This window comes from Lichenostomus cassidix, chromosome 5 (assembly GCF_008360975.1).
Source record: "Lichenostomus cassidix isolate B80296 chromosome 5, HeHo_3.0, whole genome shotgun sequence".
Lineage (NCBI taxonomy): Eukaryota > Metazoa > Chordata > Aves > Passeriformes > Meliphagidae > Lichenostomus > Lichenostomus cassidix.
Genome location: NC_139486.1, coordinates 2,362,516 through 2,378,732, shown reverse-complemented (window position 1 = coordinate 2,378,732; position 16,217 = coordinate 2,362,516). Strand labels below are relative to the sequence as shown.

At 53.7% G+C, this 16,217-nt stretch overlaps 1 protein-coding gene across 1 annotated transcript; it reads right to left on the bottom strand.

The window, feature by feature from the left end:
- Positions 1-762: 762 nt before the first annotated feature.
- GPR137C (G protein-coupled receptor 137C) lies at positions 763-16,139 on the bottom strand. Its single transcript, XM_085060970.1, has 7 exons — positions 15,708-16,139; positions 8,387-8,430; positions 7,471-7,699; positions 4,916-5,065; positions 4,267-4,389; positions 4,054-4,169; positions 763-3,223 (listed from the first exon to the last, which is right to left on the bottom strand). The coding sequence occupies exons 1-7, from the start codon at positions 16,038-16,040 to the stop codon at positions 3,076-3,078; spliced, it is 1,143 nt and encodes a 380-aa protein (XP_084917096.1). The 5' UTR covers positions 16,041-16,139; the 3' UTR covers positions 763-3,075.
- Positions 16,140-16,217: the final 78 nt, after the last annotated feature.

The following is a 16,217-nucleotide window of genomic DNA, read 5'->3' as shown; positions in this document are numbered from 1 at the left end:
GGCTGGGGCAGTGCTGCTGGAAAACAGAACCCTGAGCCTGGGTCAGTGGGGAAACCCCTCTGCTTTCCACCCTAAAATGCAGGAAGAGGCAGTGTGTGCTCCAGCAGAGCTGCTGCTGCTTGGCTCCAGGCTGTGTGGGTGTGGCTGAACCTGGGCAAGGAATAAGGGAAGCTCCAGGGATGGAGTTGGGGCTTTCAGCCCCACTGCAGGGATTCAGTCCTGGAAAGGACAAAGCACAGCCCATGGGCAGATGTGTCCTGAGCAGCCCTGGGAGCTGCTTTGAGCACATTGTACTTCACCAGACAGAGAGCCAGGATCATGGAATGTCCTGAGCTGTGAGGAGCCCACAGGGATCATCCAGTCCAACCTCTGTCCCTGCACAGACACCCCAACAATCCCACCCTGTGCATCCCTGGGAATGCTGTCCAAACACTCCTGGAGCTCTGGCAGTCTCAGGCTGTGCCCATTCCCTGGGGAGCCTGGGCAGTGCCAGCACCCTCTGGGGGGAGAACCTTTCCCTGGTACCCAACCTAAACTTCCCCTGACACAGCTCCAGCCCAGCCCTTGGGACACAGCATCCTTCAGGGCTGCAGCCAGAGAGACAGCAGAGGATAAAGCCCTCTGTGACACCCCAGCTCAGCCCTCAGAGCTCCCAGAGCAGTCAGCTGTGCCAGGTCTTGGCAGGGCACAGGGGACCACGGGGCCACACCTGGAGCTGGCTGGGTCACCCTGGGAGCCATCCCAGCACAGGCCTCAAGCAACTCAATACAGAAAGTCTTTTTTTTTTTTAAATTTATTTCAACAGAGTAGTGCTTGGTTACAGTTTAGTGAAGAACAAATAGGTACATTCATTGGCCACAGCTCCCGGGGCAGCAGCTGCTGCCTGCCTGCAAAGCCAGAACACTGTTAAACCATACCAAAAAAAAAAAAAAAAAGAAAAAAAAAAAGAAAAACCAAAAGAAAAAAAAACCAAACCCAAAAGAAAGTTTAATGAAAGGCAACTACGCATTTAAAAAGTCATTGAAACGTCTCAGCTATAAATTACTTCAGTAAAACACGGGCCCAGCCCCGGGAGGAGCGGTCAGTTGGGGATCCACCGGACAAAGGAGTAAAACCCAAACGCTTGGCCAGTCGCTCAGGGGTCCATCAGCAACGAGGCTCACTGCCCTGACCTGCCATCCCAAATCCAGGAAGATCGTAGTGTGGGTGTGTGCTTCAGTGCAAGAGGAACAATGAGCCTGTAGCCCTTGGATTTTGTAGGTTTTTTAATTTCTTTTTTTTTTTTTTTTGCACTACACTCCTTTCCCTCCAAAGTAAAACTTAAAGTGCTCCTAGTGCTTTGGAATTTAAGCAAGAACAGGGGCCACGAGTGTCACTTACTGTCTTTGGAGACTTACGGGAGCAGAAGGAAGGGTGACAGTGCCTGGCCCTTCACCAGCTTTGCCATAAGCCAAGCAGGGATTGAGATAGAGCGACCTGTTCCTGCCAGGAGAGCAGCCAGGGTGGAGCTCTGGGTCAGGAACTCGAGCAAGGGATGTGCTGAGAGTTGCCATCTTTGCCTTCTCCAAAAAAGAAGCAGGGCTTGCTGCTTTTTTGGGGCAGCACGAGTGAAGGAGGTGAGCAGGGAGAGCACAGGCCACACACAGGGACAGAGTGCTCAGGGTGGGACAAGTGACACCGAGCTCAGCACAAGCTCCAGGGGTGAGGGGGGACCTCCAGCTCCCAGGCCATTGTCCCAGCACCCCATTCCCTGTCCCCCAGTGTCACACAGGCTGGAGCAGCAGGAGGCAGGTTAAAAGCAGTGCCAGGGTGGATTGGCCCCATGGCCAGAGCAGCTTCCTCCCTGCACCAGTGCCTTCATCCAAAGCTGCTCTGCTCATCCCCACAGCTGGCTCAGGGACAAGCCAGGAATAACACCAAGCCTCATCTCCAAGAGCCCAGGCCAGGTCAAACTCAGCTATTTTGGTTAAGGAAAGACAGAGGGACTCTCCCAGCCTGACCCAGCACTCCCACCCTGTGCACTCTGCAGCTGTGGGGGCAGTGGGAGGGCAGAGCAAGGAGCCCAAGGATCAGATCCCTGTGGCTTCTGCCCCTTCCCTCTGCAACAGCAACGTTCCACAGGCAGCCACACACCCCCTGCACCTCAGTGGGGACCCAGCAGTTCACATTCACTTCGGGTTAAAACTCTTGGTTATCTGCTAAATGCAATTTAATACTGAGGGGGACGAGGGGAGCCCCACGGTGGGCAAGGAGGAGGGGGAGCAGGGCTGCTCCCAGCACCCAGGGGTGCAGCAGCCCTGGATTCACACACATTCCTGCACACACACTCCTGCTGAGCCAGCTCCAGCCTCTCCCTGCAGGGAAAAGCCAGCCCTGTCCCTCTGCCACGGGCCAGCGGGGTGGTCACAAGGCCAGCAGGAGCACTGACCTCAGCCCCAAGCCACAGGCCCAGGCAGGACAGGGCAGCAGCCAGGTGGGACCAGCAGGCAGAGCAAGACCCCCCGAGCCCCGAGGCCTCACCCAGCCCTGCCAGGTGGGAATATGGCACAGTAAACTCCAGCATCCAGCACCAGGGGCCCTGCCTGGACAGAGCTCCCCACTCCCAGGGAGGCAGGATGCAGAGTCCTTCAGGGAACGCGTCTTTGCAGGAAGACAGTGCCTCTCCCAGCTCTGGATGTGCAATTAAAAGAGTAACTAGAACAGTCTCAGGCCAAGCACGGCCCAAGCAAGATTCGTTCCTTCCAAGTGTGCAGATAAAAGTGCAAATATGCATTTGATGTTTCTTTTCTAGTGAGGAAGCTCTGGTGCATTTAGCTGCCAACATCTTGAAGACCAGACCAAGGAAAAAAAAAAAGCTTCCAGAGAGTTCAGCTTCACTTTGCTACATGGTACCTTAAAGTCACAGTTCTCTGACTTAACTGCCCGCAGCCCCGGGCTCAGTCCTGCACACAGCTGCGGCAGGTAGTGGAATGTTTGTGTCATGAGTTAGATGCTTCGGGGGGAAGAGGAGGAAAAGAGGAAAACCAGGTTACAATCCTATACACGAGTGCCACTCTGGGAAGAGAGGGAGCCTCCTCAGTTCTGTGGGGCAGGGTGGGAGCTGTGGTGGTGGTTGGTCTCTGAGCCGCCGGCGGCGCAGAGCAAGGGCGCGCTGTCCGCGGCGCTCCCACCGTCCGTCCCGGCCAGGGAGCCGTAGCAGCCCGAGCACTGAGGGGTGGCCAAGCTGCAGGAGAGACAGAAAAAACACACTGAGGGGTGGCCAAGCTGCAGGACAGACAGAAAAAACAGGCATGGACTCTTAAGGATGAGTAGTTTGGCTCCTCCAGACTTCTGCTGCCAGCACTGGTCAGGGTGTTGAAGTTTGAAGGAGCAATATCTCCAAGGAATTTGGCTTTGATGGAACAGGGACAAGGAGAAGAGTAGCAGGCCCCACTGCACTGGTCAAGAGGAGCCAGAATCTCTGAATAACTCACTGCACCGTTGGGCAGCAAGTGGAGGACTTGGAAAGGAAGTGAAATGTTTCAAGCCAGGTTGGAGCAACCTGGTCCAGTGTAGGGTGTCCCTGCCCAGGGGGTGGAACAAGATGGTCTTTAAGGTCCCTTCAGCCCAAACCATTCCATGATTCCATGATGACAGGGCTGCCAGGTTGTCCTGTACAGTTTTACTGGGGATACCTGACCATTCTCCCCCTCACCAGAGCTGCCTACAGAGTTTTGTCTCAGCTCCCACTCAAGACTTCACCAGCTCACTTCCCAGTGGAAAAAATCCTCTGGAGATCATTTCAGAGCCTTCTGAAATGGATCCTAGCCCTCCTGGATGAGTTGTCCTGTCTGTAATCACTGCCTGTGAGCACCATCCACATGGACCTCTCTGAGCTGGTCACTTCTGTCTAACAAAAACAGCTCCTTGTGCGCTGCAGAAGGGAACAAAAGCTCTGTCAGAGCCTTCCTGCCTCATCCAGTTTGCCCAAGCTGCCTGTACCACAAGAATGTTTTTCCTAGGAGCAGAAGCCCTGTGGGGAAGCAACAGAGCAGCAACACAACCTCTACTTACCCTCCTTCCCTGGCCCCGAGCCGTGACAAGTCATCGTCGCTGTCGTAGCGCCTTGGATTGTCGAAGAAATAGGCCCTGGAGCTGTAACTGTGGCTGTTAACCATCCCTGCTGGAGTCTGCCAAGGAGAAAGGAGTTAGGCCAGAAGCAAAACATTCCCAACAATCATCCCAGGGGGGATCATTCCCAGTACAGGGGGACTTGCTCAGGCCTACCAGGTTCTGGCTCAGTCTCTGAGCGCGGAAGAACAGCACCACGAAAGTGGTTGGCACCACCTCCCAGAGGAACAGGACCACTCCAAACACCACGTACTCCTCGCTGCTCACCTCCACGTGCACCTGTGGGTACAAGGCAGAGGGGTTTGGGTGATCCCAGCCACCCACAGAGCTCCCAGAAGGTGGAACTGGGAGTGCAGAGAAGCCCTTCAAAGGCAGGAATCCCTAAAGCAGCCCAGTGACCTTCACCTGGCTGCTGCAGGGTTGGGTGAGCTGGTTCTGCTCAGTGTGCTAGCAGGGCACTGGGAGCTCACTGCCCACACCAGTGACTCTCCCTCTCACACAGCCACGCCTGATTAAACATTGCTTTTCTGCTCTAGTTGAGTTGTCCCTCCTCTCCCTCAAAAGAAGAGTTGGCAGGCTGAAAGGGAAGAGCACAACAGGGAATCCTTCCTGAAGAAGTGGCTGGAGAGAGGAAGACTAAGGTTTGCTGGGTGGAGAGAGCCAACAGGGCTTGTGAAGCAGAAAGGCAGCTCATGTGGGGGTTCAGCTACCCAGACACCCCCCAAGCCCCCTTTTCACCCTCACAGGATGAGGAATGACCACATTTTGCTTCACTGGCTCTGCTTTGGGGGTCACAGGCACTCACCTTGTCTGAAAGGTTGTCCCAGCCATAATTAAAAGGACCAGGAACATTGTCTGGAGATATGGCCACAGCTACCAGGTTATAGCAAGCCCTTGAGGAATACAGGAGGGCCACTACAGATCCCACCAGAATAGCCTGGCAGACAGATGTTCCCTAGGACAGGAAGAAATAAAAAGAGTTTTAATACAGAGCTGTGATGTTCTTCCCCATTGCCTTGAATGCATGAGCAGCTGTGCAGACAAGAATGACCCAGAACATTTGTATGTTGTTGCTAAAATATTCAGAGCTGGGTAAGAGCTTTCTCATGTGATGAGTTCATTGCAGGAGCCACACAGCCAGAGCTGCCTGGGGGCAGGGAAGGATCTGAGACACAGGAGTGTCACTTACAGGATCTCATCAGTCAGCTCCAAACTGGGGAGCTCCCAAATCCAGGGAGATGCTGTTCCACCCCCTGCCTTCCTCTGGGATTCTCCACAAGGCCAACAACCAACCACAGGGAAAATCAACTTTACACCCCATCAGACTCTGGAGAGATGTTCACCCTGCCCTTTCACTGGCAGCAGCTCAGCACCCCAACACTGCACACGTTTGTCTAGGAAAGAAGCCCAAATATTTGGGGAGGGCAGAAAGATCCAGTGCCTGAACCCCAGTAGCTGAAGGGAACCCACAGGGAAGATGGAGAGACACCATTTACAAGGGCCTTGAGGGACAGGGCAAGGGGAATGGATTCAGACTGCCAGAGGGCAGGGGTAGATGGGAGATTGGGAATGAATTCACCCTGTGAGGGTGGGGAGGCTCTGGCACAGGGTGCCCAGAGAAGCTGTGGCTGCCCCTGGATCTCTGGAAGTGTCCAAGACCAAGCTGGACAGGGCTTGGAGCAACCTGATCTAGTTGAAGGTGTCCCTGCCTGTAGCAGGGGGTTGAAACTGGATGGGATTTAAGGTCCCTTCCAATCCGAACTATTCTGGGATTCTGGGACAAACCAGGTTTTGTTAAAATTCATCCATAAAGCCCTTTAATGGCTGCTGGGAGGCACCAAGCCAGTGAGGGGACAAACACCCCTCAGCACCTGAGCTGCCTTTGTGTTTAAGCAGAGAATCTGCTGGGGAAGTTCATCTCCCTGGCCTGCTCCACATCCCAGTGGAACATGCCAGCTGTTTTCCTAGATTTGGAGCTCAGGACAGTCTTGAGAGTCAGCAGGAGAATGGTGCCAACAGACAAGTGACAGCACCGAGGGTCAGGAACACTTCCTGCTGTCACTGGAAGCTGAGCCTGTGGTGCTCAGGCCAGCATAATGGGCAACAAAGCTGCTGAAGCAAATCTCCAGCTCACAAGGACCACAGGACAGGAGCTGGCTGCAGTCCAGCCTTTCCCACAGCTCCAGCTTTCCCACCTTCAGTGTGGAGGCAGCAGCCTCCAGTCCTGCTGCGTGGCTTTGAGTTCAGGGGGCAGGATGAGCTTCTGGAGGGTTTGTGTAACATTTCTGCTCATCCCTACCCTGTATCTGCAGCAATTCCACACACACAACATCAGGGATGCCTCCAAGGCAGGGGAGGGAGGCAGAGACCTTTAGCAGGCAGTCAGGGTGAGTATCCAAGTGGAGAGCAGGCTGCCCTGGAGCACGCTGCACATAGCCCAGGGGCAGCCTGGGGCATGTAAGGAGAGGAAGTTCCTGCACTGGGTGAACTGGGTGAGTTAATGAGTGTCCAGAGCCAGTCAGAGCTGGAGAGCAGGCCCAGGCCAGCAGGGATGTGAGCAGGTTCTCTGCTCCTGGCTCCCTGCAAATCTGGATGCAACCTGCAGCCTCTGGACAGCTGTGAGAGGAGCCAGGTAGGACACCAGTCCCAGCCCACATATCCTGGGTTCTGGGAAGCCACCAATGCCTTCTGCCACTTAAAGAGACAGAAATCTCTTACAGAAAGCCTCAGCTTCAACTGGCTGTGCTCAGGTGCTCTGGTTTTGCTTCAGATGTTTCCAGGCACTCAAGTGGATGCTGACTGCAGCCTCCTGCCACACTGCTGGTGGCTTTTCCACTTTCCTACCTGCTGGAAAAGAGCTGTGTGTTCAGACCCTCATCCATCCTGCTTTGGGTCAGGACCCATGGCAACTTCTCCTCCCATTCCCAGATGCTCATCTCATCCAGGACATCTCATCCTGTCCAAGCAGAGCCCAGCTAAAACTGGATTTCTGGGGGATCCCCTTTGCAGGGAATCATGACACAACTGCCACAGGTAACACCACACTGCAGAAACTGCATCTGCTGCTCATAGAGAACTCTCTCTTCAAGGCTTTTCTACACTTAAAAAGCAGAAGCAGCTCATAAATCTGTTATGCTAAACCTGCAGATGAAGTATTCCCCTAAAACACGCAGGAAACATCATTCCCACAGTGGGAGCATGCACTTTCTGGAGGGAGGAATCCAAGAATTGCCACCTCCCCACTGGCAGGAGAATTTGAGCAAGAGCAGCTCAGGTGCCACCAGGCCAGCAGTGCCCTGAGTGAGCACACCCAGACCCAGCTCAGCAGTCCCAGTGGGAGTTCCCAAGGCATTCACCCACCTTGGACTCGAGGTAGACATTGGCTGAAGACATCTTTCCCAGTTTGCACATGCAGCAGGCCAGGGAGATGGCACAGAGGATGAAGAGGCTGTCGTTGACCAGGGCACGGGCAAGGACTGTCCACCTCAGCTGCTTCTCTGGAACCTCACCGTGGATCAGCATTGCACAGGTTAAATTCACAACTAGGAACAGCAGGCTGGTGAGGATGGAGCCCAGGTACAACAGGACCCTGGAGAGAAAATGTGAAATGGAAAATGGTCAGTGAGACAAGGCCAGGTTCATTCTGCACCTCCCTCCTGTCTCAGCTGACCCTCCCAGTGCTCTGCTCGCTGGGAAGCTCAGGCATTCCAGGCAATTTCAGGGGTTGTATCGACAGCCCAAGGCTGCAGAGGATTTGCTGGAGCTGCTCTCAGAACACATGAGCAGCGTAAGCAGTCATGAGTTACAAGACTCATCTTCTGACAGTCAGGTTCTTATCTTGCAGATTTTAAGTGTTGCTCCAGCTCTGCATTAACTCCAGTCAATAAGCCATGAGTCATCACAACCACTGCAACTCCTTTATGGAGAGCCACTGGAGCTTGCATTTGCCAGTGTGGCTTTCCCTGGGAAGCACCTGGGCTGCACAAACCTGGGGCTCAGCTACTGCTCAAGCCTTGTTCTGCTGAGCTTTCCTAGGCTGGGACAGCTCAGAGTGACCTTAAGAGTTCATGCAGGGCAAGTGGGATGCTTGAGCTTCCCTGGCACCCCTGGAGCTCCCAGTCCTGCTCCAAGGTCCAACTGTGCTCCTTCCCCAGGGCACAGGTATGGAATTAGAGCTCTGTTCAGCCTTTTTGGGGTCTCACTCCCCCATTCCCAGCACTGCAGCCAGTTCCCCTGGGACCAGCTTTGAAGGGAAGGTCAGGACAGCAGTACTTACTTGTACTTGTTGAATTCAGCTGCACATTTCACTTTGAATATGACCTGGAGGAAAGATTTGCACAGGGTTACTTTACATGACCTACAGTTTCCTTTCCAATTAATCAAGAGATAAACGGGGCAACGAGAGCTGGACATCTTCAAGGACTTTGGATTATTTATTAGCACCAACTCTTGCTCTGGACCCAAAAGATTGGTAGTTTTTATCTTGTAAAAGCCCAGCCCAAATACAGATACTCAATAACCATAAACATATTTAACATCCCATATGTGACAAGGACTTTAACACCACACCTTAAGGACTTCAAGAAAAGAAGGAAGTGCAGCACTTGAAAGTCATTGAAGTCCTTCCAAAATACATCTCCTTTTCCCAGTGTTTTGGGCTATTTCAGGACCTCAACCACGTTGGATTTCCTTGTTAGAGAAGTAGGGATAGTTTAGGAAGGTGCAAAAAGTCCCAAGTCACAGCTCAGATGGGAGTTCCTGCTGCAAAGGGACAAGGAACCAGTGCTCCCACTGCTCAGGACAGCAGCAGGAAAAGAGCCATGGCAGAAACTGGGTTGTGTCCTGTGGAAAATGCAGCTCCAGGTACAGACCCCACCAGGAAGGATCTCAAAGCTGAGGTCACATTCAGTCACAGGCAAAACTTGTGTCCTAATTAGAGACTTTGGAGGAACTTGGGAAGAGGCAGAGACATCCAGACAGATCCCACCTGTACTTGAGGGATCACTGCACAGGTGGGGAGGTTCACTTTCCTTTCTTCCACAAGAAACCTTCCCTGTCAGCTTCCAGACTGGCTGCAATGAAGATCACTCATCTCCTCCCAGGCATCCTTAGTCAGCTTTTATCCTGGTGGGATTCCTTGGCTCCTGCTTCCAAGTCAGCACTGAGGTAGAAATGGCACATGAGCTCCAGGAATCAGGCTGCTGCCAATGGGATTTCCAGAGACATTTCAGGATCTGAGCGTTGTCTGAGCCACTGCAGTGGCTCCAAGCATTTCAAAGGACACTGAACAGCTTCAGGGATTCTCTTCCAAGAGCCACTTGCACTGCCTGGCTCCTCTTCCCAAGGCTGAGGGAGGAAGAGCTCAAGAAGCACTTAGTGGGGAATGAGGCAGTTCTTCAGCAGAGGGAGGTATCCAGCCTCAGGAATGTTCTCTGTCCCATTGTTCTGGCCCAGAGAAGTTCAGGAGTGTGGAACAATCCACTCTGAGCCCTGAAACTCATCTGAGTTACAGGAAACTGGGCCTTGGAAGGGCCACGTGGTGACTCCAAAGCAGAAATATCCCTGAATCCTCCTTTGTTTGCCTGTAGGTGACATTCAAGCACTTTGGGAGTGTCACGGAATCACTGAATCACTGAGGTTGGAAAAGCCCTCCAAGGTCACCAAGTCCAACCATCAATCCAGCACCACCACATTCACCACTAAACTATGCCCTAAAGTGCCATATCCACAGTTTTTTAAACACTTCCAGGGATGGGGACTCCACCGCTGCCCTGAGCAGCCTGTTCCAATGCCTGACCACTCTTCCAGTGAAGAATTTTTTCCTACCATCCAGTCTAAATATTCCCTGGCACAACTTGAGGCTGTTTCCTCTTGTCCTGTCAAAACAGGCATCAGTGCCATCCAGCTGGGAAACTCCTGGTTCAGCACCCACAGAAATCCATCCGAGGAATCTGTACTTCTGCTGTGACTCCCAGAAGAGCTGTCACTAACCTCAGCACTGCAGAGTCCCTGGCTTGTATTCCAGCTGGGAATGTTGTGTTGTCAGCTGAGAACAGCCCAGGGAAGTGCCCCTGGCTCACAGGAAGATGCTGGTTTGGGCAGGACACTCTCCCCAAACCCTCCCCTGCAGCCCCGGGGATTAAGGCACACAAAGCTGAGTCAGGGTTAAGAGTGCAACAGCAATTTGAGCCTCATGCTTGGCTCGCTGCCATGGAAAGCAGAGGGAGACCACAGCTCCAGCTTTACACTTTTATTAGCCCCTGGACAGTTATTCCTCTAACTTCAGGAAGGGAACAGACACCACTGTTTTGGTGGTTTTAGTTATTAAGGCTGATAAGTTATCTGAAGGCTGCCTTTCCTTCCCAGCGACTGGGGCAGGAGGTGGCACCACCAGTGTGCACAGGGTGTCTCTGGGTTCTTATCCTTGAGACAAGCTCTGAGCCTCCTGCACGGGGCTCTGCTGCTCTCAGAGCCCAAGGACAGCTGAGGCAGAGGGTTCTGCTGTGAAAAATCCAGTGTGGAGAGCTCAGGAACAATCCTGTTTTTCAGAAAAATAGGAAAATCAGACCCCTGTGCTTCAGCAGGTGTGTTAGGCCAAGGTGGGAGCAGCAATCCTTGCAAAGTGAACACTTCAGATCTGAGCTGAGCCCAGCTCCAGAAGTCAAGCAGGAAAACAGGAGGTATCAGCAGCCCACAGCAGCAGGACTGGGAACATTTACTCCTAAGCAAGTCTTTCACAGCAGTTTGGAATACTCAGGTGCCTTTCCAGAGCCATGGATCCTTTCAGCACTCCACATGAGCCAGAAGGTGAGGCTGAGATGAGCTACAGACCTCAAAGACCCTGTTTTAGGTTTTTGATGAGTGGATTTACCCCATAAAAGTGATTTCCTTGCTCACATCACAGCCCAGAAAGTGAACTTGCTAAGGGTGTGTTTAAAGCACACACTCACCCTCAGAGGGTGCACTGGAGGTGTCACAGCTGCTAAGGGAAGACAAGTGACACATTCCAGATACCACAGATGAATCCAGGGACCACTTCCAGTTCCTGCACAAAGCAGGAGCTTAACCCTAACAGTGAGGCACTTAAGCTGTGCCAAAACCAACCTGTTCTCAAGGATCTGAAAGATCCAGGAGAGTCAGGAACTTATTATCCACTGGAATCAAATACTTTTTTGCTTCATAAAAACAACACAAGTTTGGGCTCTCCAGATAAAAGACACCACCATGCCCTGCCCCACCACAGCTCAGCTGCAGGAACATCCCCAGACAGATCCCTTCTCACACCACATGTGATAATGGGAGCACAGCACAGACTATTTTGGGATTACACCTTGTAACAAGCGTGAAAACCCCTCTGCAACCCACAGAGGTAAAGCTGGAGCTTCCTATGAGGATCTCTCATCATCCTCATTAATACTGAGATCATTCCATGTCATCATGAACACAGACTGCAACTTTGCATGTTCCCTCCTTTCCTAGAATAGCTGGTCCCCTTCATGGCCACCTGTTCATCTGGGAAACATGGGAATCATCAGCTATGGGATGGAGCAGTTTGGAGTTTCAGTGATCCCCACCAGCTGTCCCTCTGAGGCAGAGGGCACTGCCAGGTGTCTGCTACACAAGGAAGGTGAAAGAGTGCAGTGGAGGATGGAGACTTCTCCAGTTTTCCATGGGAGAAGGCAGGAAGATCCAGGATAATAAAGACAAACATCTCCCAGGCTGGCTGCTCTTTCCATGCCTGTCTGCTCCAGTGCAATTAGAGCAGGAAGGGATGGAAGAGCTGATGTCATCTCATCAGATGGAGCACTTAGAAGAACCCAGACAAGTGAAGGGCCGTGGCCATGCCATCAGTGCCACCATGTCAGCATTCCTTACTCATCCCTGTGCCAGCTGCAGATTCCCAGCAGAACCAGCGGTGCCAAGTGCTCAAGAATGTGGATGAAGCCTTTAAGATGAAGGCTGGTGTGGCTACATCTCACAGAATCATTTGGGTTGGAGAAGACCTCCAAGACCATCAGGTCCAACCTGTGCCTGATGTCCACCTTGTCACCAGCCCAGAGCACTGAGAGCCACATCCAGGCATTCCTTGGGCACCTCCAGGGATGGGGAATCCAACAGCTCCCCAGGAAGCTCCTTCCAATGCCTGACAACCATTTCCATGAAGAAATTTTCCCTAATATCCAATCTAAACCTCCCCTGGTACAACTTGAAGCTATTTCTTCTTGTCCCTATTGCCTGGGAGCACAGCCTGACCCCCACCTGGCTGTCCCCTCCTGTCAGAAGTTGTGCAGAGCCAGAAAGTTCCCCCTGAACCTCCTTTTCTCCAGGCTGAGCCCCTCCAACTCCCTCCATATATTTCCATTTCCAGGTACCATGCTCCTGAAAAAGACCTGGGGAAAGGCAGGAAGTGGCAGACTCTTGGGAAAGGTGGCATTGTTCAAGCAGGTGTCCAGCTGGCAGCACAGGAGATACTCCAAAAGCAAGGCAAAGAAGCATCCTAGGCTGGATATCTGAGCTATTGAAGCAAGACTGGGAGTGGATCTGAGGAGTTCTGACCTGATGGTCTGTGAACTCCAGATTGCCAGGAAAGGACTCATTCTGGTAGAAGCTGAAGCAGAAAGGAAGAGATGCTCCCAAGCTAAAGGCATCACACCTTCTGATGTTCCAGGTGGAAACAGTACCTGAAGGGAGCCTACAGGAGAGCTGGAGAGGGACTTTGGACATGAGCGTGGGATGACAGGACAAGGGGGACTGGCTTTCCAGTGCCACAGGGCAGGGTAAAATGGGATATTAGGAAGAAATTCCTGGCTGGGAGGGTGGGGAGGGCCTGGCACAGAGTACTCAGAGAAGCTGTGGCTGTCCCTGGATCCCTGGAAGTGTCCAAGGCCAGGCTGGACAGAGCCTGGAACAATCTGGGATAGTGGAAGGTGTCTCTGCACATGGCAGGGGGTGGAACTGGATGAGCTTTAAGGTTTCTTCCAACCCAGGCCATTCTGGGATTCTATGAAAAAAGAAATACACATCCCACACTCATTCTGTCAGGTCTCTGCATCCCCTCAGGAACCAAGATGGGATAGGAAGAGAAAGGAGGAACACCAGGCAGTTTAGCAAATTTGAATTTCAGCCCCAAAACAGCCTGGAGTGTCAAGCCATCCCAGTTCTCCATGAGTATCTGTTTCCTGGAGCTTCTTCCCCACCACCATTCCATCCTCAGCTTCTACACAGCCTGAGGAGCTCCGTAAATCAAGCAAGATCAGCTCAAATAACAGCACAGGCCATTTTCTTCCCCAGATGCCATTTCTCCAGCATCTCCACAAAGGAGGCTCTGTGCACAGGGACAATGAGCCAGGCCTTCAGCACAGCAGCAGCCCGTGCTTTTATCCGAGGACATCTCGGATCAGGATGCCACCCCCAGGGCAGAAGAAGCCCAGTGCCCTTCTCCAGGCTGCTGCCAAGTGGCCCTTAAAAACTGGGGATGGATGGGCACATCCTGCTGAACTCACACCAGTAAACACACCAGTCACCTCTAGATCACGGGAGGCAGAAAAACACCAGAGGCTTTCCATCCAGCTGCCCTCTTCCTCCAAGCCTCTGGAGCTTCACTACCCAAAAACCCCACAGAGTGGTGGTCACCCCTCCTGGTTGTGCCAGGCAAGTGTCAGGCCCATCCTGGAGCTGAGCTAGCAGACCCATTTTTGTAAGTCACTTTATCCTTCCCCACTCCAGATTCGGAGCTCGTATTTCCTCAGACAGGATTTCCCTTGGCTCTAGGTCTTCAAGGAGAAAGAAGTGGGATATATGCAGAGTTCACTGAAAAACAGATATCGTGGGAGGAGGAGAAGCCTGGGAATCTGTTTGGATTTAGTTTAAGGGAGCCTTTAAACAAGCCTGCAGAGAGGCAAATCTGCTGTCAAATCCAGTGACCTAGAGGAAAACAGAAATCCAGCCACTCTGTGGAGCAGAGCACAGAATCCCTGCCTTTCAAGGGACACAAACCCCTCCTGGCTGGAGCAATTGGGAGGTCAGGCTCCCTGGAGCAGACAAGATGCAGTTGTGCACTCTATGCACCATTTGTTATTCCACTGCCACTCCACCAACACCTTTTGCAACAGGCAGCTCACCCCCCAAGCTTCCAGGTGTTTATCAGGAGAAAAGAGTGGGGGGGAAAGAAGCAAACCAGCTCAACAACCCCACTGCTCCAAGTATCATGTGAACGTTGGTGTCCTGGGGAAAATGAAATCATAACTCCCGTGGGTGACACATCGGAGCGACGGAGCGATTTCGCTGCGTGTTAGCGATTCCTTTGTGAGGCTGGGGAACAGCTGAGAGCTGCAGAGCAAAGAATCCCAACAACAACAACAAAGCTGGAAGGAAAAAGTGGTGACTTGTTTCATAAATAGGCAGCGAACCGGGAGGCAGGCGAGCAGAGGGCTGCTCACGAGAAACTGGAGCAGAAACAAAATATTCAGGAGGAGGATGGGGAGGGGAGAGCCAGGGCTTTTGGAGATAAAGACAAGTGGAAGGACTAAGGAAAGGAGGATAAAAAAAAAAAAAATCACAACACGAGTGATGGGAAACCCAGAAAAGCAGGGACACAGCTCGGTGACAATAACAAGCGGCTCCGCACTGTCCCAGCAGCGATCCTGGTGCTGGGAAGGGTCCCCCTCGGCTGCCCCGGGCTGTTGTGTGAGGGAGCTCGGGTTTTTTTTGTCTGACAAGCTGCGGAACAACAAGCCCGGTTCGCAGCGGAGCGATGGAGAGAAGGAGGGAGCGCAGCAACAATAGCAGAAGAGGCTCTGGCTGGTGACGTAATGGTTGGCATCACTCCAGGCCAGAGCAGCCCCTGCTGCTGCCACTTTCTGGTCCCCTTTGCAGGAGGGGAATCAATGAAAAAAAGACGCAGAACAGTCCCTCAAGTGACGCCCCCTCACAAACACCCCCCCCATGGATGTGGGCTGCAAAGAGGAGAGCCCCACCTGGGAGCAGGGCATCTCCCTGCAGCCCCCAAATCCCAAATTCAGGGCATGTGCCTGTGCTCCCCCCCACCCTGCAGTCAGGCTACAGCCCGGCACCCCAAACCCTTGATGTGGGATTCAGGGCACACTTTTAGCTCACACCATCCCCCCCCCCAAATCCCACCCCGCCCCCCAGGCTGGGATCCAGGGCACAATCCCTGTGCTTCTCCCCAAGCCTGGATTCAGGGCACAATCCCTGCGCCTCCCCCCCGAGCTGGGATTCAGGGCACAACCCCTGTACCCCCCTGGCTTGTCCCAAAGTCTGCACCGAGGGTTGGATTCAGGGCACTATCCCTGTGCCTCCCTCCAAGCCGGGATTCAGGGCAGATCCCTGTGCTCCCTCCAAGCCGGGATTCAGGGCACAATCCCCTCAGCCTGTCCCAAAGCCTCCTCCGAGGGCACAGCCCCAGGATCGCCTCCCACCCTCACCTGGACACTCACATCCCCATCCCACCCCAAAGCCTCCAGGGCACTCCAAGTTTGGAGAGGTGGCTGAAGAGGAGCTTCCAGCCCCGCTGTCCCGCAGGGTGAGGGTTTGGGAAGGGGAATTTGGGAGAGGTTTCGCCCAAAGACAAAACTTACCTCAGCGAAATAGAGGTTGAGGAGGCAGAGGCTGGAGAAGAGGAGGCAGCCGGGCAGGCAGTACAGGAGCCAGTGGGCGAAGGGCTGCTGGAGGCGGAGGGCCTGCAGGGAATTCTGCAGGTAGAAGGAGAACAGGGTGGTCCTGAGGGCTGCCCAGAGCAGGCAGAGGAAGAGGCAGAGCGTGTGGTAACTCAGCCGCCGCTCGCGGTAGTAGAGCAGCAGCCAGAGCTGCAGGTAGGCGAAGAGGAAGAGCGCGGCGTAGAGCGCCGTGTGGAGCACGGTGAGCCCCAGCTCCACGGCGTAGGGCACGACCGCCCCCTCAGCGAGGGCCATGGGGCAGCGGGAGGCACCGACCCCCTCCCTGCCTTCCCTCAGCCCCGGCTGGACACCCCCATGCAACAAAGGGGAGCCCCCCCCTTTCCCCTTCGCCTCCTCCTCCTCCCGCCCGCCCGGCTGCACCGCCCGCCCGCCCGCCGCCAAACAACTCCGTGCCGGGGACAGCCGGCTGAG